The sequence below is a fragment of the Pelophylax lessonae genome (genome assembly GCF_965119305.1).
Source record: "Pelophylax lessonae genome assembly, chromosome: 8".
NCBI classification, from domain to species: Eukaryota; Metazoa; Chordata; class Amphibia; order Anura; family Ranidae; genus Pelophylax; species Pelophylax lessonae.
Genome location: NC_138775.1, coordinates 27,966,891 through 27,988,785, shown reverse-complemented (window position 1 = coordinate 27,988,785; position 21,895 = coordinate 27,966,891). Strand labels below are relative to the sequence as shown.

The 21,895-nt window shown below is 44.8% G+C and overlaps 1 protein-coding gene across 1 annotated transcript in view; it reads right to left on the bottom strand.

Moving 5' to 3' along the window:
• Nucleotides 1-1,816: 1,816 nt before the first annotated feature.
• Nucleotides 1,817-21,895, bottom strand: part of RPN1 (ribophorin I) — a 21,672-nt gene continuing 1,593 nt past the window's right edge. The window contains exons 2-9 of the mRNA XM_082266644.1: nucleotides 17,004-17,062; nucleotides 16,093-16,399; nucleotides 15,589-15,798; nucleotides 10,749-10,941; nucleotides 10,415-10,514; nucleotides 7,314-7,572; nucleotides 3,536-3,781; nucleotides 1,817-2,106 (exon numbers count right to left, since the gene is read on the bottom strand). Of these exons, the coding sequence (XP_082122770.1) occupies nucleotides 1,924-2,106; nucleotides 3,536-3,781; nucleotides 7,314-7,572; nucleotides 10,415-10,514; nucleotides 10,749-10,941; nucleotides 15,589-15,798; nucleotides 16,093-16,399; nucleotides 17,004-17,062 (1,557 nt within the window). The 3' untranslated portion in view covers nucleotides 1,817-1,923. The remainder of the gene's footprint in view (nucleotides 2,107-3,535; nucleotides 3,782-7,313; nucleotides 7,573-10,414; nucleotides 10,515-10,748; nucleotides 10,942-15,588; nucleotides 15,799-16,092; nucleotides 16,400-17,003; nucleotides 17,063-21,895) is intronic.

The window sequence follows — 21,895 nt, the reverse complement described above, 5'->3', positions numbered from 1 at the left end:
CGAGTCCTCTCATGAATCTCCTGCTCAGCCCTCGTTGTCCTCATTGCATGGCCGGAGGTGCTGCAGATCGGCATGGAGAGTAAAGGCCCGTACACACGTACCGATCGTCGGCAGACAAGCGTCAGCCGACGAACGATCTGCCGATTGTACGCTTGTTAGTATGATGCCTCTGACAGCCGTCAGCGCACATTCTGCCGACAAGAATCTGTCATGCAAGCATTAAAATTTTTGTATGCAGACACCAGAGCGGCCGATTGTTCGCCAGTCAGTACAGAATTCGGCCGACAGACCGCAGATTTGCAAGACTGGGCATGCTCAGAAAAGAAAAAAAACACAGGGAAAGTTAACCATTACATGACATCACTTCTGCAGTCGGCGGACAAAATTCTTGTGCTGTCTTTGCACTTTTCAACAGACACCGACAGCCCGGGGACAAAAGACGGCCGATCGTTCGCCGACGATCGGTACGTGTGTACGGGGCTTAAGAGTCTTTTCAAACAAATGAATTATCACCTGCTTGGTAACATAGTAAGTTGGGCAACTCTTGTCCCCAGCCCTGCTGGGAGGATGATAGCGGCAGCTAAGCGACACCCAAGGCTGATAAGTGCCTTTACCCTGCCGAAGATAGGACTGTGTAGGGGAGGTTTGCACAAAAAGGGGCACTGCGACGTGAAGGGGACTGATGTGAAGGGAACTGAGGACACTGTAGGACTGATGTAAAGGATGGGCTAATGTATCCTGCTCCCGTGTAATGTGCACGAAATGCCTAAATTATTTAATTTAATTGTGTGAATATTTTCTTGAATTGAATGCTGGACACCGTAAAAAAAAAACAGATGGAAAAAAAAAAAAAAAAAGGGGGGGGGGCTGTGATGTGTTATAGCGCAAACATGCGATTCAGACCTCTGCCGGAAGAAAAGATTACTGACCAGACATCCACAGGTTTTAATTCAAGACTGCTGGTCTACTCTATTTGAATATCATTTGCTCCCAACAAATAAAATAACCAAGCCATGTCATCCACAATTCCTTCTTTATTTCTTTTGGTCACACAAACAAAAGACCCTGACGTTAGGATCTTTAACAGTTTACCAACAGGTTTTTTTTTTTTTTTTTTTTTAAATGGTGCCTGCTGCTGGCTATTCATGTAAAAAACAACAAATGCTCTCCTTGTAATAGAGTGGCACCACCACTTTTATTTTTACACACAAAGCGTTATGTGCTAACAGAATGTGGAATATATTTGTGCTGAGTCTTCAGCATTAGAATTCTAAACATTGAGAAATTGGACAGAAAAAATTAAAAAAAAAAAAAGTCTCCTTTCTCAAGTTGTCCCATTAACCATTTTCCCCAAGAATTAATCGCATTCCCCTGCGGGTAATTTTAGGCACGCACTTCAAAATAACGTCATTCACAGCCAAACGGTTATGGAGGGAAGTAACAAAAAGGTGTATACATTTACCTTCCATTAGCAGCTGACTTCTCATGGAAGCCAGGGACATTCTTTAGCCTCTCTCTGCTGGGCGTACTGTGGGACAGTGGTTTTAATAAAGATGGCAGTTAAGTGCCTTTCAGCAAAAAGTAAAAAAAAAAAAAAAAATCAGGGGATACAAAAATTGCAAAAAAAAATAAGAGCTCTAAATAAAGAGCATGATTGATTCAGTATGAGTATTGCACATCGTGCCTTTAATCTCACAAGCAGGTTTTACTTTTTTTTTTTTTTTTTTTAATGCAGGAAAAGGACAAAAGCTTTGCAATTCAGGGGTCATTACAATCTAAAGAACAGTTAGCTCTATTGAGGACCTAAGCCTGAAGAGCACCTAGTGAGGCCTGCAGAACTCAGAGGGGATGTTAGTCAGGCACTGTTTGATTTTTGGCTCCCAAAGTTTGTCCAGACCTGCTTTAATGAAAATATCTGAACTATTACAATGCGTCTAAAATGTTGTCGATTTTGTTGACCAGCTCCTGGCGCTTGTTGGCGTGCTGCTTCTCGCTCTCAATGTAATTGTCCTTTTTCAGCTTGCCGGCAACCAGACGTTCGGCTTCTGAAGAAGATTTTAGCACAATCTCCTTTACTTGACTATCAAGCTTCTGAATCTCTGCAACCTGTGGACAGTCATAAGACAAATCTATGTGAGCCAGACATTTTACATAACAAGAATCAAGCGGTTTTCAAAAGACTCTGTATCCTTAGGGCCTGTGCATGTTAAAGCTCACCCTAACCACCTAATACTCCTCTGCATGGTGCTCATCCCACTGTTCCATCTTTAGTGACCGCCTCTCCAAAACACCAGGTGTTGGCATGGGGTAGTGAGATCTGTCCCATGTTATGCAACAGTGCATCCTGCATTATTGGAGGAGGCAACATTCACCCCCATATCCAGAAGGGCTGGGTGTATTGTGGTTAGAAACAAGGAAGGGGAGAGCTAGGCAGACCTGTGAGGAGAGTATAGGCTGGATGGAGGGGCACGATTTAAAATAGGCCTGTCACCAACTCAAAACACTGCAGGTAAATAAACATAGAAAAATTAATTGTTTTAAAATGCACAATTAAAAAGGATAAGTTCACCTTTTAGAAAAAAATATAAATAAAACATTTGCTTTTTTGGAGCCCGTAGAGCATTGCACCAGTGATCAGCAGATCACTGGTGCCATGCAAGTGTCCTTCAGATCTGTTAGTACATCCGTGTGCCGTACATCCCATACACCGATCGGAAGAAATCAATGAACTACCACAGCAGACAACTGCAAAGGATCTTGGGGCTTGTAGTTCATCCACACAGAGCTGTGTGAAGGAATGACGTGGCAGTGTGAGCGGAGCCCGCTGATTTTAAAATACGGCAGCTAGTACGGGGAACTTCTTCCTTTACTGCTTCCACAGGGAGGGAGGGTAGCGGCGGGCAGCGGTTGCAGCACTGGGCACGTTAAAAGTTTCCACCCCAAAAATGGGGGTGACATTTAACATGTTCCCAAAGGTGAACTTATCCTTTAAAAAGGATTGCATGTCATTACTGTCTCCTATTTTGGGACTGTCTAGTTATTGCCTGCGCTGGTCCAAGTCTCCCACTCCTACCCCCCCCCCGTCACTTCACTACATAACCTTAGATGTAGCTGCCAGAGAAGTGAAGGGGAATACTTTACAGTGTCTGCTGACATCATATCCCCATGATGGCAGCATCAGACTCAGAACTTTTGGATGCCTACAGGAGGGAGGCTTTTATAGGTAAGCATTATACATAAACTATGCTAAATGCACATAATCTTCGCTTCAAGCTGAAATGAATGGTCCATTGACAGGGTCTCTTTAAAATTATACAAAACACAAGGCCTGTGGTTTGGTCTTGCATCAGGAGTTAAAAGAATTATAGCCCTGCAAACCCGACAACAGGAACAAATCTGGTGTAGGACTTAACTCATCTCACCAGTGTGCAGATCTCCCATGCCCTATCCAAGGTATCAGAATGCTTAGGACACTCCTAGACCAATAGCAGCACTTTCTAGCATACCATTAAAACAAACAAACATACAAAATCACCTTCTCACATAGGTCTGACCCTTCCGCTTTCAGTTTGGCTTGCAGAGATGCAATTTCATTAGTCAGGTTCTTGTGATCCATCTCTAAAGTTTTCTTGCCGCTGTTCAAACTGGAAATATCTCGGAACTGCTTATATTTATTCACAGCTTCATCAAAGTGACGGTACAGGCCGAGCCGCTTGTTCACCAGGGTGAGGATCTGCTCTGTAATACAAGCCACTTTCATCTTCGCTTCTGCTGCTGGGTCCTAAAGAGATAAAAGAAAAAAAAAAAAGAAAAAAAAGAAAGTCATCAAGAAGGGAGAATTCAGAATTTCCTGAGGAAGATTCATCATCAGGACAGTTATGAAGCAGCCGCAGGATCACACAAGGTGAGGAAGCTGTGGGAGATAAACTCACAATCCCACGTTCTAAATGGCGCAGTTTTACAAACTTTGAGGGGGGAGGGGGTTGGGTTTGGAAATATAAAATTAAGATAAACTTTTTTTTTTAACCAAAAAACAAACACCTATGACTCAAGCATCTAGGCTAAGCATATCCTACTCCAGGCCGTTGTCTTCACTCTGTCTCCCAGAAAACTAACAGACCTCTTTTGAATTTAGCAAAAATGTAATGCCTCGTACACGCAACGATAATCGGCCGTCTTTTGTCCAGTGTTGTTGTGTTGGTTGAAATGTGCTCTAGACTGCACACAAATTTTCTCGGCCAACAAAACTTCAGAAGTGATGTCATGTGCTGGTTAACTTTCCGTGTGTTTTTTCTTCTCTGAGCATGCCCAGTCTTGCTCATCTGATTTTTGTCTGCCGAAATCTGTACTGACTGACGGAAAAAATCGGCCGTTCTGTTGACGGCCAACAAAAATTTTATAGCCTGCACACCAGATTTTGTTCGGCCGAGAAGTCGGAGTCGGTTGTCGGAAGCATCATACTAACAAGCCGAGAATTGGCCGATCGGACGTTGGCCGAAAATTCACGGCCAACAATCGTTGCGTGTGTACGAGGCATAAGCAGGATTGTTCTACTTTATTGTGCATGCATTATACTATAACCATCTTTCTACAGAAAATGTGCTGTCCAACTCTCCTGAAGAAGCAGATGGACTGCGAAACGTGTCAAGAACAGGCCCAATTATGCCTTTTATACTGCATTATTAAAAAGGATAGGTTCACATTTATAAAAAAAATAAAAAATTGCACATTTTCTTTTTGCATGTCAAAAAATACGCATTATTTTTTGTTATGGACCTTTTTTATTTTTGCTATCAACAGAGCCAATTGTGGGTGTAATGCCATGTTCCTGCAGACTGTCTGGCCACAACTCCGTTACAGCCAGGCAGTTACACAGTGACAGGAAGCATGAATGAACTATTACAGAGCTCAACAGCATTGTGGTAGTTCATCGATAACTACAAGCCTTTGCGGCTGTCGGACCTTGTCGTTTTCCCATTCCCAGAATACCGATTGAAAGATGCGGCAAGCGAGGCGGAGCCACGCACAGCTGCGTTTGTTACAGATTGCGACCGCTAACAGGGAAGAGGGGGGGAGATTATTCCCCGCTAGCTGTCAGAACAGGGGATCAGGGAGCTGATGCATCTGTACCATGTTACACCCCGAATATGGGTGTAACATGTTACAAAAAGTTAACTTATCCTTTAACCGCTTGCCAACCGCTGCAAGTACATATTACTGCGGCGGTCAGCCCCGGCCAGGCAAAGTGACGTATCAGTACGTCACTAGCCTGGGAGCCACCAATAGCGGGCGGGCTCCGCCGAAGGCGCGCTCCCGCCCCGGCTCGTTCCCTAACAAGTCCGCGCGTGTGACCGCCGGACCCAATGTCCGCCGGTCACTCGCCATCGTCCGCTGTGAAGGGAGAAAGGCAGGCGGCTAATGTAAACAAAACCGCTTGTCATTCTTCCCTGTGTAATAGCACAGATCTAACGGTCCTGCTATGTAGGACCGTAGATCTCTGCTGTTACATGTAAAGCCACATCCCTGCACAGTTAGAAACACACCCCTAGGGACACACTTAGCCCCTTCCCTGCCAACCCCTCCTTCCCCAATAAAGTTAACCCCTTCCTTGCCAGTGTCATTTTTACAGTAACAGTGCATATGTATAGCACTGATTACTGTAGTAATGTCACTGATACCCCCAAAAGTGTTGAAAATGTCAAGGGTCCGATCTGTCCGCTGCAATGTCGCAGTCCCGCAAAAAAAAAAACACAACAACAAAAATTACAAAAATCTTTCCCTTAGTTAAGTAAACGCAATAACTTTTGCGCAACTTAAGTGGAAAACAAATTGACCAAAAATGTTAAAATTTGGATTTTTACATTTTGGGGGGGGGGGGGGGGGGGGGGGAATTTCATATAAAAAAAAATAGTTATTTTTTCAAAATTTACGCTTTGTTTATAGTGCATGATCAAAAAAAAAAAAAAAAAAAAAAAAAAAAAAAAAAAAAAAAAAAATCTCACAGGTGATCAAATACCACCAAAAGAAAGCTCTGTTTGTGGGGGGAAAACAAGGACGTCAAATTCGTTCAGGTACAGCGTCGCACGACCGCGCAATTGTCCATTAAAGTCACGCAGTGCCGAATCACAAAATAGGCCCTGGTTAGGAAGGGGGTAAAATCTTCCGGGGCTTAAGTGGTTAAGGATATGGTACTGATTAGCACCCATTTGTGGTAATATAAGCCCAGTATTGAGTGATTTGTGTTTTTTCTGGAATGGTGTTTTTATATAAAATTATACTGCAATAGAGAATATTGTTTTTTTAAAACTTTCACATGTTGTAATGTCTGTCTATCAGTCCCATGAAAGTCCACATTGCCTCAAAATAAAAAAAAAAAAAAAGCACTTTTACCTGCAAAAAAAATATGCAGTTTAGGCTACATTCACACCTGAGCGTAGCGTTTTTCGCGCGTTTTTTACCGCGATTTTTGCGGCGTTTACTGCGATTTTACCGCGATTTTTGTGCAGGCGTTTTTAGATTGAATAGAGATCAATGGAAAACGCCTGTAATCTGCCCAAAAAGAAGCTCATGTACTTTTTTGAGCGTTGGGCGTTTTGTATACAGCGTCAAAACGCTCAGATGTGAACAGGGGCCATTGAAATGAATAGGATTTGTCTTGTTGGGCGTTTTGAGAGCTGATCCTAGAGCAGAAAAACGCCCCAAAAACGCTCCAAAACGCCTAGATGTGAACGGAGCCTTAATATTTAACGGTGATATTTTCCCGTTTACTGTAATTCATGAATTCCACTGCATACATACCATATTCGGCTTTTGGCTCTGTCCTCTTTAGTAGAGCAGAATTAAATATGCAATAATGGTACAATTGAGAAAATGTGGAGATTATATATATATATATATATTATATATATATATATATATATTTATTTATTTATATCTCCTAAATGCCCCGTTCAGAATGTCCGTGTAAAAGGGGCCTAAACCTAGCCACACTTGGTAGGCAATCCACGTAGGTAGGCGATTACCCTAGTCTAAATTGGCCTGAATATATCTACGCATGTGAGATAGGGAGGGACCTTCGATTGGAAGCTCCTTGAGAAAAGGGCCTGATGTGAATGTTCTCAATGTAAACACTTGGCACTGTATACATGCTTGTAATAAATGATAATCATCAGCTCTAGTGATGTAGGTGCTAGAATTCAACACCTATAACATCTGCCACATAAGCGAGAGTTTGGTACTGCTTTGGGATAGCAAAGGTTGGGTGGGGGTGGGGTAGGAAGGGTGAATTCATAAAAAGCAGAGAGATTACAAACCTTTGTGATGGAGAAGTCCAGCCTAACGTAGAGGATGACTGTAAAGAAGAGGATGTAGAAGGCTCCAACCACCAGCAGAGGCTCCTGGAGCATCAGGATCTTGTTGAAGGTGTAATGGATCACTACGTCCTGAATGTGCTGTTCAACCAGATTGTTCTTATAAGCCACAATAACTGGACGACCAAACGTGTCAAGATATGTGTAGTGCAGCTCGTTGGGGGCTTTATTTACATCATATGGGTAGTCCACGTGGATATTTCTAAAAAAACAAAAAACAAAATAAACCTAAACAGCTGAACCCAAGCAGAAAAAATAGGATTTGCTTTTTTTTTTTTAAAAAGGAGAAGTATAGCCAATGCTCGCTTGGGGGGTGGGGTGCAGAGCAGAGAGCTGGGGACTGAGTCACCAGCTCTCTGCTCACAGAGCTGTGAGAACAGAGCGACCGGTGGTGTTCAATTGCTCGGTTCTCAGTGTTCGAGCCGGCGGGGAACAGATGCAATATTGGAGCGATGCTGCATCCACCTAGGCAAGTATGATTCCACAATAAAAACCCATTCCCATACTTTTCTGTTACTTCCTGGTTTCTTGTATGGGCAAATTATGTCATACATCCCAGGAATTATCTGAAGGGGTTTTCTCAGCTAACTACAACCTCATGCCTGCGCGACTGAGATAAGGACAGGTGGATTCCAGGAAGTAAATGCTACATGAATCACCTGCCCTTACACAAGTTGGCCACAGCCAGAAATGCCAGGGGGTATTTTTCAAAATGATTGCAAGAAAATTAAAGCATGGAGGCATGGATGGGGGGGGGGGGGTTGCTTTGAATAATAAAAATTAAGCAGCAGTTTTGCTTTGCAGGTCGCAGGTGCAGTGTAGTTCTGCTTTAAGCAACCTAGGCGGTAGCATAACCCTAAGTTACTTAAGAGGAACTTTACAAACAACTTAAATTTAAAAAAAATAAAAAAAGTTCTTTAGCAAGGAACATACATTCCTTATTAATTATGCAATCAAAGTGTGTGCTGTAAATTGTCTCCAGCATTGCTCCCATTTCTTCCTGCTGGAGTATGCCATTTTCCTAAAGCCCAGAGCCCCTGAGCTGCAGTAAATCTTTAGGCTGCCAGCAGATCAGAGGCCTAGCGCAGGGCTATAACCTGCACATGCTCGCTTGCCGGACTGGGAGACCTTCGAGATCTAGGATATTCAGTCCAAAACTCAGGCTGTTGATTGCAATTCTCTCAGGAACATAGCTAAAAAATAAGCTGGGAACTAGGTCCTACTCCTAAACTAGGCAGAAACAAACTGAATGCTATAGCAGAGTGAGTGGGTGTATGCCTTCAGGAACTGTCCCATAGGCATGGTAAGGTTTTTTCCTGCCTAGTGTCCTACTCCTGTAGAAGGCAGCATTACCCAATGGTCAAAAAGAATATGGAGCTGCATCTGCCAATGAACGATAGACAAATTAAATCTGTTTCAGCTAACCGGTTGCCGACCGCCGCAAGTAGATATACTGCGGCGGTCAGCCCCGGCCGGGCAAAGTGACGTCTGGGACAGTTCAGAGGCTATCCATTATGGAATGTACTAGCCCTTACTGTCCCGGGGGTATTTTTATTGAAAAAAGTTTCCAAGGCTGGAACTCCGCTTTAAGTGTTCCAAAAATCTCATAAAATTGCTGATCAAAGTGCTCCGAAGTATCAAAATGTGCTAAGTGCTTCAAGACAGATCATTCTTTGCGGGGCGCTTCACTTCCCTCCTGTATCCCCACTCACCAAAAATAATGGACCCTCAGACATTTCAGTCTGGGGGTCAGTAAGGCTAATAGCAGGTGAGATGGACCCCAATTCAATTGTTGGAAACCGCTACACCACCGCGGTACACCGGCTTGTTAAGGATCTTTGGGACTCAAAATGAACAGGTACCATTAGTGAAGCTCGTTTTTACAAATTGAATGCACAAATGCAACGTTACTTACAAGAACTACATGCTATTACGGCTTGTAGCAGGACATACAGGATCTTCCAGGAACTCAGTCTAGCGCGAGTTCCACGGAGGACAGGAGGTGACGTCAACGGTTCAGCGTAACCGGAATTACGTTAACGTATTTTGTCCCACCTTCCAGGGCGTCAAAGGGCATCACCAGGTCAGTTGATGTCCTTTAGTGGGCCCTGCGCTCACTGCCCGGCACCGGGGAGCTCGATTGGCATTTGCCATTGAACACCTGAATTGGTAGGTCCACCACTGGTGCCCTGTGCTTTTCACACACGAGAGAGCAAGTTCACCCTGCGCACATGTGACTGACGAAAGGGTCTGGAGAAGCCGTGGAGAATATGCTGTCACATTATTCAGCATGACCGGTTTGGTGGTGGGTCAGTGATGGTCTGGGGAGGAATATCCATGGATCGACGCACAGACCTCTACTGGCTAGACAATGGTGTCGGATGAAATCCTTGGACCCATTGTCAGACCCTACACTGGTGCAGTGGTTCCTGGGTTCCTCCTGGTGCACAACAATGCCAGGCCTTATGTGAAGATAGTATGAAGCCAGTGCCTGGAGAATGAAGGAATTGATACCACTGAATGGCCCCCACGCTCGCCTGACCTAAATCCAATAGAACGCCTTTAGGACATTACGACGCCGCCAGGTTGCACCTCAGACTGTTTAGCTGTTCAGTGATGCCTTGGTCCAAATCTGGGAGGAAATACCCCAGGACACCATCTGTCTCCTCATTAGGAGCATACCCCGACATTGTCAGGCATGCATACAAGCACGTGGAGGCCATACAAACTACTGAGTAACATTTGGAGACGCTGCAATGAAACTTCAACAAAATGGACTAGCCTGCTGCATCTGTTTTTGACTTTGATTTTCGGGGTGTCTTTGAATTTAGCCCGCTATAGGGTGATAAATTTCTTTCCATCAAACGATGTGGCATCCTTTCCTTCCTAACACATTATCCAGTCTATACCAGTATAGATACCCAGCATGATATTTTTCCCCGTTGAGTTCTGATGTGTTTTCAAAGTGTTCTTTTCATTTTTTTGAGCAGGAAAATCATTTATGCAGTTAGTTAGACAATAGATTATGTACTAGGATGTCTTACTTTGCGCCTTCAGGCAGGATGATTTTAACGGTAAGTGAATCCACAAGTTGCTCATCAAACACGTGGTCAATAACGCGCATCTTCAGAGCATACTGATCACCTGTGGAGGAAGGGGACAGCAGAATGAAACCAGACAGCTGATGGCAACACAATTCTATGATCTAGGCTCCTCAGCAAATGCCTATTGAAACTCTTTACAACAGCTTATAGATAAGGGTCTGCACAGGTTAGGTCTCAAATTCTGCTAATCCTTGTTGGCTGAAGTATGAAGACTGGATGCCTTGAAGCAGTACAGACAGTTCAGTAAGCAACACAAGATTTTAATCCGGCTCACCAAGATTGTAGAGGTATTCATAGCTTGGGAGGTTGTATCCAACCATGTAATGTGTTTTCCAGCCTCCGAACAGTGGGAACCTGGGCCGGATCTCCATCTCCACAGAGTCTTCAAGAATTAAGAGGTGGCTGGTGGAGATATTTCCGATCTCATCCCTGTAGTATACATCCTGGGCAGCAGCAGGCAAGATGGTCTGGAAGACAAAACATACTCATAAAGCAAAATAATTACTCAGAAGAGATGAAGGACCCCAGGAGTTAAAGCTGAACTCCAGGCACAAAAACAAGAAAGAAAGAAAGAAAGAAAGAAAGAAAGAAAGAAAGAAAGAAAGAAAGAAAGAAAGAAAGAAAGAAAGAAAGAAAGAAAGAAAGAAAGAAAGAAAGAAAGAAAGAAAGAAAGAAAGAAAGAAAGAAAGAAAGAAAGAAAGAAAGAAAGAAAGAAAGAAAGAAGCCTTTATTACAGGAAGCTCCTACACAGAGGGAAAAAAAAAAAGTTTCACACTGGATTACTGCGCAGTTCTGGAAGAAATACACAAAGCACACCAAGATTCAAGGAAGAACACTAACCACTTGCCGACCGCGCTATAGCTGAATGACGTCTACAGCGTGGCTGGCCAGTTCTGGGAGGGCGCTATGATGTCCTCCTGTGATCGCACCCGCTGCGGAGCACAGGCAGCACGCTCTGTGATCACTGTGTCCTTCGGACACAGCTGATCAGAGTTTAGGGTAAAGGGTCAATCACAGCAGCCTTTTACCACGTGATCAGCTGTGTCCAATCACAGCTGACCATGATGTAAACACAGGCTGTTTTTCGGCATTCCTTTCCTCACGCTGACAGCATAAGGAGAGGAGAGCTGATAACTGCCTTGTGTGAAAAAGGACATTTACACTGATGAGGGTATTGATCATCAGTGTAGCCCCACCAGTGCCTAGCAAAGTGACAGCGCTGAAAACTGGCCTGGGCAGGAAAGGGGTAAAAGTGCCCAGTAGGAAAGTGGTTAACCTGGAGGTTTTTTTGCCCCAAGATGCATGTTAGGTGAAAAAAAAAAAAAAAAGAAGAAGGATAGCTCAAAATACAATACAAATTCAATACTTCTAAAATCTCTGCAGGTTTTGTCTCAAAAATAAAATAAAAAGGGGAGTGTATATAAATACCACAAAATACCTGCCGTTCTAATTATAAAAAAATTATTATAAAAAAAACCCAGAGCAATGAAGATAAGGAAATCTACAAGATTAGGCAGAAAGAGGCCAAGCAAGTTATAAGAACTTCTAAAGCGCAGGCAGAAGAAAAACTAGCTCAGTCTATGAAAAAGGGGGATAAGACATTCTTCAGATATATAAATGAAAAAAGGAAATTAAAACAAGGAATAACTAAATTAAAAACAAAGGACGGAAGGTATATAGAAGAGAATAAAGGGCTAGCCGACTGCCTTAATGAATACTTCTGTTCAGTTTTTACAGAAGAAAAAGAAGGAGAAGGACCTCCACTCGAAAGGATGACTAATGAATCATTTGATGCATGTGTCTTTACAGAGGAAGACGTTCTAAAATTGCTGTCTAAAGTGAAGACAAATAAGTCACAGGGTCCTGATGAGATACACCCAAAATTATTAAAAGAGCTTAGTGGTGAGCTGGCAAAACCATTAACAGATTTATTTAACCAATCATTAGTAACAGGAGTCGTCCCGGAAGATTGGAAATTGGCAAATGTCGTGCCCATTCACAAGAAAGGTAGTAGGGAGGAATCGAGCAACTATAGACCAGTGAGTCTGACATCAATAGTAGGCAAATTAATGGAAACCCTATTAAAGGATAGGATTGTGGAACATCTTAAATCCCATGGATTGCAAGATGAAAAACAACATGGGTTTACTTCAGGGAGATCATGTCAAACAAATCTTATAGATTTTTTTGACTGGGTGACTAAAATAATAGACGGTGGAGGTGCAGTAGACATTGCATATCTAGATTTTAGTAAGGCTTTTGACACTGTCCCACATAGAAGACTTATCAATAAACTGCAGTCATTGAGCATGGACTCCCATATTGTTGAGTGGATTAGGCAGTGGCTGAGTGACAGACAACAAAGGGTTGTAGTCAATGGAGAACATTCAGAACCAGGTCATGTTACCAGTGGGGTACCTCAGGGATCTGTACTGGGACCAATTTTGTTTAATATCTTCATAAGTGATATTGCAAAAGGCCTCGATGGTAAGGTTTGTCTTTTTGCTGATGACACAAAGATATGTAACAGGGTTGATGTTCCTGGAGGGAAACACCAAATGGAAAAGGATTTAGGAAAACTAGAAGAATGGTCAGAACTCTGGCAACTGAAATTTAATGTGGATAAGTGCAAGATAATGCACCTGGGGCGTAAAAACCCAAGGGCAGAATATAGAATATTTGGCACAGTCCTGACCTCAGTATCTGAGGAAAGGGATTTAGGAGTAATTATTTCAGAAGACTTAAAAGGTGGGAAGACAATGTAATAGAGCAGCACGAAATGCCAGCAGAATGCTTGGATGTATAGGGAGAGGTATAAGCAGTAGACAGAGAAGTGCTTATGCCGCTATACAGAACACTGGTGAGACCTCACTTGGAGTATTGTGCGCAGTACTGGAGGCCATATCTCCAGAAGGATATAGATACTCTAGAGAGAGAGTTCAGAGAAGAGCTACTAAACTAGTACATGGATTGCAGGAAAAAACTTACCAGGAAAGGTTAAAAGGACCTTAACATGTATAGCTTGGAAGAAAGAAGAGACAGAGGAGATATGATAGAAACTTTTAAATACATAAAGGGAATCAACTCGGTAAAGGAGGAGAGCATATTTAAAAGAAGAAAAACTACCACAAGAGGACACCGTTTTAAATTAGAGGGGCAAAGGTTTAAAAGTAATATGAGGAAGTATTACTTTACTGAGAGAGTAGTGGATGCATGGAATAACCTTCCTGCAGAAGTGGTAGCTGCAAATACAGTGAAGGAGTTTAAGCATGCATGGGATAGGCATAAGGCTATCCTTCATACAAGATAGGGCCAGGGACTATTCATAGGATTCAGATATATTGGGCAGACTAGATGGGCCAAATGGTTCTTATCTGCCGACACATTCTATGTTTCTATGTTTCTGCCAGAAATTCAGTGAGCTTTTAACCTCATATTTAAGTTGACAAACTTTCTCTGCTGCTGCCGGTTTTCTCTTTTGTCCACAGGGCCCTTAAAAGACAGGGAATCTTCCACCGGAAGGAGCGTGGCCTTATTTAATCTGGAAGCCTGAGAGTCCACCACCGGGTGGAACCGTCAGCTTCTTCAAAAAAAGAGATTCCTCAAAAAGGGATATCTCCTAGCAAAACACTTGTATTCCAAATGTGTTTCGGGGATCCCTACTGACTAGCGACAATCTCGATGAAATAGGCAGGAAAGGGGGGAACACCTTCGTCAGCTTGGCTGTCCTACGGGTGCCAAATTGCATCGGCACAGACGCAGCATCAGCTGTGTCCTCTAATTTTAAAGTTTCGCGCACTGATAAAATCATTGCCTCCACAAGCGCCTTTTAATGCACGGCCGTAGGGGGAAGAGGAACCATCCTCACTGTCAGAGCACTCAGGGTACGTGGACGCAGACCCAGTGGGTTGACTCATCCGTAGCGGCCAAATCCACCTCAAGACTCTGAGGAGGCAGAGGATACAGGTGAGGACGACGGGCTTTTGAAAGGCCATATCAACCCTTGATACAAGTGACTGTAGGGCCGCCAGGGCAGACTGAGACCCAGAGGGTCCCGCAGCTTCTGAGAGTAGGTCGGGTGGCGATAGCTGCTCCAGGGACTCCATGGTTAAATCAGAGGCTGCCCTTAATATGCAAGAATTTTTTTTTTTTTTTATTTTACAAAAAAACCCCACTCACACCGCTACTGCTGTGGGACTGCAAGACCCAGCACCCCAGCGGCAGTGCTATAGCAGAGAGGGAGCTGTATACCTGTAGGGACTCCCCACCACCTATTCAGAGCGCCAAGCTACTTGTCATGCTGCGAACGGAAAAGGAAGAACAGTCACTGCCACTAGAGGCCCACCATCGCATCACTGCTCCTCAGGCTACAAGAAAATGGGAGCCATGTTGACTGCAATGAGAAACTTTAAAAACATGGGCGCTGGACTACACAAACATGGCCACCGAGGCTGTATACAGCCATCCACAACAAAATGGCGGCGCAGCGCGGCACCCATGCAGGTACTTGTAGTCCACCGGGGGGTCCTAACCCGCACGCGCAGCCATTCGCCGCAGGAGCATCAAAAAAGAAAAAAAAAAAAAAAATTTGTCGCTGGCAGAACGTTCCCGCCTCCCTCCAGCCCTTTACCATAACACCCCACACCCACAACAGCCTGTGCACCCCGAGGGGGGGGGGGGGGGGAAGACGAGGGAAGAAAGGGCACAAAAGGGGCCTACCAACCTGAGGAAGGGCCTGCGTCCACCCCAACATTTCCCCAGAGGAGAGGGGGGAGAACACTACTCACCACACCTGAGAAACCAAGTGGGCACCACTCCTGACAGTCCACTGCGCCATCTTGGAATGGGGGTGCTGCGGGCCAGAGGTATGCTGCGACTCTGGCCGTGACCATTATCGCGACCAGGGCTATGCATCCTCATGAGGTGTTTCACTCGCCAGCCAGCCCCCGTCCAGTGGGACTATGTGGCGGCCAACCTAACGCGGAGCTAATAAAAAGCCTCTATGCACAGGTAATGAGATAGCAAAAGACATAGTAAAAGGTCACCAAGAAAAAAAGTGACCTTTCCTTTTACAAAGAGGCGATTACTGTTAACATATGTCCTCCATTTCTTACCTTAAAGGATTTGACAGATGAAATGCCGCTGTCTGGCTGCCTTTGGTAGTCGTATCTGGAGAAGGGACCTTTCAGACTGGCTCCCGTGTGCTTTAAATCAACGGTCTCCTCAACTGCAATGTTACCCCAGTGAGAGACTTCGATAACCCGGGTCATGCTGGTAATTGTCAGGAAGGGACTGTTGTTCTCATAGTGAATCTTCAAGGGGTCCTAAAGGAGAATGAGATTAGATCAGAATTTTGTTAAAGAGGAAAAGACCCATTTTTGGATTTTCCCTCACTTTCTGTCCCAGGACACAGAAGGTAAATTTCCACCAGTGGGGACGCAAAAAGACCCCAATTTGTGTTAAAACCCTTCCCTACTTTTGTTTTTTAAAAACACCCTCTCTCTAGATACACTTTACTGACAGTAGGGTTATGTAATTATCTAATTTGCAAGCAACATTCACTATGAACAGACAGCAATGCTAAAGAAATCCACATAGCAGGCTGAAAAGGCACTTACATGACTCCAGGCAGGGATGTCCTTGAATGGACCATACTCGATGGTGTCATCGGAGCGGGATGGGTTTCCCAGCTTGGTGTAGCTCTCAACATTTCTTGAGGCCAGCTTAACACGTGTGGTTTGGGATGTGGTGGCATATGGGGAGTAGAAGTAATGATTTCCTTCAAAGGTAACAAACTGCTTATCAGCCTGTGTGATCTGGGTGGGGTAAGGATGCAGGACATGAGTATAAACTGCCTCAATGATGACCTTGGTCTTGGCTCCAGGGGACAGAGATGACGGAAGGCTGACTGAATATTGCTTTCCCCTATTGAAGAGAGAATATATTAGAGACAAATCAAAAAAATCAAGCAATTTCAGCTAGAAATACATGGTATGGATTAGGGACAAACTTCTTTGTCTCTCCCATTCCGATACTGTTTTTAACATGCACCACTACAACCACCACCCCATGTGAACAGGGCCTAACTGTGGGTGGGGAAGGGGCTCTGTGACAGAGATCGGCGTTTCAGCTTAGCTAAAACACACAATCTCATTGTGCCTGTCTGACAGGGGAGCCGCCTGCTTTGTTTACATAGGCAGGCAGCTCTCCTGTCAGTTCCCCCCAAGGATCGTGGGCGGCCGGTGACGATCGAGCCCGCCCCTCCTGCGGTCTGGCTCCCGCTGTGTCTAATCACAGCGGGAACGCAACTCCGTGCACATGATCACGTAGATCTACGCGATTATGTGAATCCGAGCAGCCCTGCTGCAGTGAATCTGCGTGGGGTGGTCGGCAAGTGGTTAAGATAGCTAATAAAAAGGGCATCGCCTAATGTACAAGCTGTTTTCTTGGAAAGGTAAAACCTGACAGCTTCTTAAAGCCACGGGATCTTTTCCTTGCTCCACAAATATCTTTCCCTTTGTTCACTTACTTTTTCCCTTTTAGCTCCTGCACTTCCAGGTAACCATCCTCCTCCTCTTCTCCCTTCACCTGTTGAAAGCAAAACCAGGGAAACATTAACAAAATACATAAAAAACAAAGCACTCCTTTAGAAAGAGAAGCAAAGAAAAAAAAAATAATTTGATGTTGGCTATATAGGGAAAGACCATTAACAACATACCTAAACAACTGCACCCATAATGGATACTTGAGGTTTAGTTGGACACCCCCAGGGCGATTTACTCACCGACTTCTATACTGAGAGCCCCACTGGTAAGAATTTACCCTAAGGCTACGTTCACATGTGGGCGTAGCGGATCATGGGCAGAATCACCGCGATTCTGCCCACGATGCGGAATCATTGTAAATCGCGGGACGCCTGTGCGATGCCCGTGATTTGCAATGGCACCCCAAACGCTGTGCGATGTTGCCGCGATTTCTGCCTGCCGAATCGCGGTAACATCTTGCAAACAGAATCGCGGGACGCATGACGCACAAAAGAAGCTCTTGTACCTTTTTTTGCGTCATGCGTCCCACGATTCTGTTTGTGCGATGTTACCGCGATTCGGCAGGCGGAAATCGCGGCAACATCACACAGCGTTTGGGGTGCCATTGCAAATCACGGGCATCGCACAGGCGTCCCGCGATGTGCAATGATTCCGGATGGCGGGCAGAACTGCGGTGATTCTGCCCGTGATCCGCTACGCCCACGTGTGAACGTAGCCTTATGGTTTGTGAGCTCAGCCCCCTCCCATGATAAAAAGGTGAAAGTCTCTAAAAGCTGAAGTCCCACTTTATACAGCATTTTATAGATTGTACATTGACAGTGAACAGAACTCAGAAATCTGTTGGACTCAGATCCCCGATTATCTCTCAGGAACTCGTGTGATTGATATTCACACCAACCACTTTTTCAGAATGGTTGTTTTTTTTTTTTTTTTTGTTCGTTTTTGTTTATAGCGCACAAAAAAAAAAATAAAAAAATAAAAATTAATCGCACATGTGATCAAATACAACCAAAAGAAAGCTCTATTTCTGAAAAAAATAAAATAAAATTTTATTTGGGTACAGTGTCGCACGGCCACGCAACTGTCAGTTAAAGTAACGCAGAGCCAGACCGCAAAAAACGGCCTGGTCATTAACCACTTAAGCCCCGGAAGATTTTACCCCCTTCCTGACCAGGGGGTATTTTTTGCGATTCGGCACTGCGTGACTTTAACGGACAATTGCGCGGTTGTGCGACGCTGTACCTAAACGAATTTGACAACAAGTAGTCAATCAGCTCAGCAGCTTGACTAAAAATCACAAAAGAACACACAAAAAAAAAAAAAAAAACACAACACACGCACAAATGCCAAAACGCTCATTCTATCATGAAAAGTGGAAGCAGACTTTTTAAGCACAAAACTCAGTAATAAGTGTCAGAGCTTGAAGGGCAAGTGAAAAAAATAAACAAAAAGCACAAATATAAAGCCTTTTTTATTTTCTTTATCTAGCATTTATGGTGAGAATATGGTGAAAAATGTTTCAATTCTTTCCATGTGCCAAACGGTGAGTCAATAACTATGAAGTGTTGCAGAGCTGGGAGTGTATGGAGGGATATGGAGGAGGGTGGAGTGCTGAGCAGGAAGTGAATGGACTGTGCTGACGTGTCACAATCTTACAGAGCAGCCAGGAGATGCGGAAGAGACCAAGAGGGGAGGGAGGGAGGGAGGGAGCTGTCACTGTGCACAGAGGCTTACTATTACATTACTGTGTATATGGTGCCCGGGACTCAGTATATTAATGCTACTACTGACATCAGACACTCCCTCCAACCCCCACAACACAGTACCTGGCACCCCCAGGACTCAGCCCTGACATCAGAACCCCCCCCCCCCATTATTACTATCACACTGCCATGTACACAGTGCCTGGCACCCACAGGACTCAGCCCTGACATCAGAACCCCCCCCCCCCCATTATTACAATTATACTGCCATGTACACAGTGCCTGGCACCCCCAGGACTCAGTCCTGACATCAGAACCCCCCCCCCCCCCATTATTACTATTACACTGCCATGTACACAGTGCCGGGCACCCTCAGGACTTAGTAATAATAGGGGGGGGGGGTTCTGATGCTAGGACTATCACACTGCCATGTACACAGTGCCTGGCACCCCCAGAACTCAGTACTGACATCAGAACCCCCCCCCCTCCCCTATTATCACACTGCCATGTACACAGTGCCTGGAACCCCCAGGACTCAGTCCTGACATCAGAACCCCCCCCCCCCATTATTACTATTGCACTGCCATGTACACAGTGCCTGGCACCCCCAGGACTCAGTACTGACATCAGAACCCCCCCCCCCCCATTATTACTATAACATTGTTGTGTAAACAGTGCCAGACACCCCAATTGCCTGGCACCCTCAGAGCTCAGTCTATCAGTCACCCCACAGCTGTGTACAAATGTGCTGGGCACCCTCAGACTACTACCTACCTCAGCCTTCCCAGTATCCCTAGATTTTAAACCCCAGGGCTCAGCCTATTTCTGCCCCCCCCCCCCCAACCAGAAAAACAAACAACTTACTGTCTGCCATGTTTAAAAATGCCCTCAACAGTACAGACAGTTCCACTTTACAAACATCAAAGCAAACTCAATGCAATATGTACCTGACAAGATAGAAGCCACCAGCAGCTGCCATTGCCGGCTTCACTCTAATAAAAATTCAAATTTCCTGCCTGCATTGTTCATGCACCAACCTCTTATTACTGGAATAAATATCCAAATGAGGACAGAAATTTCCCTCTCTACAGAGCCGTCCCAGACCAGAGAAACCTTTTCTGAGAGACACACAGGCTGCTAAGGTCGCCACCTCTGCTGCAAATGCCAATTTCCTGGCTGTCACACTGATCCTCATGCTTCTATGATTTGTGCCTAAAGCTAGCCAAGCACCGTTTAAATTATAGGCCTGAACAAAAGAAAAAAAAAAGGCAAAAGCAGCCTCTGGAAACAGGGTGACTAAGAACAAGATGTTGGGCCCTGTCACTATTCTTCTGCTCATAAATCTATAAAACATCTACACACAGTCTGTTAAAAAAAAAAAAGGCACGTCATTCATATCTCTCTCATGCACATACATTCCCCACCTTATTAGATTGTAAGCTCTGCTCAACAGGGCCCTCTAAATCCTCTTGTATTTTATTGTATTGTAACTGTACTGTCTCCCTTTTATATTGTAAAGCTCTGTGTAAACTGTTGGCGCTATAGAAATCCTGTATTATAATAATATTACACTGATCAACCATAACATTATGACCACCCACCTTAAGCGCCGGTTCACACTGGCGCGACGCTACTTTCAGGGGCGACCTCCGAGGTCTCGGTGCGAGCAGCGCGCCGCGACCTCGGAGCGGCCGCCACAGACTTCATAACATTGAAGTCTATGGCGGTCGCCTCCTGGTCGCCCCAAAGAAGCTCCGGACCCTTTTTCTAGGTCGGAGCGACTTGTGTCGCTCCTATTAGAACGGGTCCGCAGCTTCTCTATGGCAGGAGACCCACAGCGACTTGTCAGGCGACCAGGTCACCTGACAGGTCGCCCCAGTGTGAATGGGGTCTAACCCATTGAGGCATGGACTCCACTACTCTTTGGGAGGGATGCTGTGGTAACTGGCACCAAGTCATCAGTACCCGATCTTTTAAAAGTATAACTAAAGTGAAAACTTTTTTTTTTAGTTTTGGATGGAGTGGAGAGGGATTAGAACCCCTGTCAGTTTTTATTGCCGTCTGCGCCCCCCCCCCCCCCCCCACACACACACACACACCTCAGTGTCCTGTTTACCATTATCATTGAAAGTGAAAGTAAAAGAAAATTCCACATTTTGGGTTCTCCCCAAAAAAGTAAGAGAAGGGAAATCTTCGAATGGGGATGCTAATTCTGGTGACCTGGGGGTCCCCCAAGGAATTCTCTTAATTTGCAAGGATTTCCTCTCACTTCCTGTTTGGTTATGGGACAGGAAGTGAAGGGAAATCTCCCCAACAGGACAAATGGCAAAAAAAAATAAAAAAAAAAATGTATAATTATATATCTCTATCTATCTCTGACAGGAGTTTTAAGTTATCCTCCCTTACCCTATCCAAAGTGAAAATTGTAAGTTGTGAGGAGGGGACTCCATGGATTGGACTGGTTTTTCCAGCACATCCCACAGATGCTTGCTTGGACTGAGATCTGGAGAATTTGGAGGACAAGTCACCACCTCAAACTCACGTTTCTCAATCCATTCTTCAATTCATCAGACTAGGCCACCTTCTTCCATTGCTGTGGTCCAGTTCTGCTGCTCACGTGCCCATTGTAGGTGCGTTTGGCTGTGGACACGGCTCAGCATTGGTACCCCAACTGGTCTGCAGCTACACCGCCCCATACACATTAAACTGTAATGCCCTGTGAGTTCTGACACCTTTCTATCACAACCAGCGTTACCTTTTTCAACAATCTAAGTAGCTCTTCTATTGGATCGGACTACATGGCCCAGCCTTCCATCAGTGAGACTTGGCCACCCCTGACCCTGTTGCTGGTTTTCCCTCCTTGGGACACTTTTGGTAGATCCCAACCATTGCAGACCCAAAAGCCCACAAGAGCTGCAGTTTTTGAGTTGCTCTGACCCAGTCGTCCAGCCATTACAATTTGGCCCTTGTCATAGTCTCTTAAATCCTTCAAATCCTTAGACATGCCCATTTCTTCTGCTTTCAACCCATCAACTTCACTTGCTGCCTAATATATCCCCACCAACTTTCAGATGCTGTTATAACTAGATCATCAATGTGGTGGTCACTTCACCTGTCAGTGGTCATAATGCTAGGACTGATTGAGGAGATTCTACACACACACACACACACAC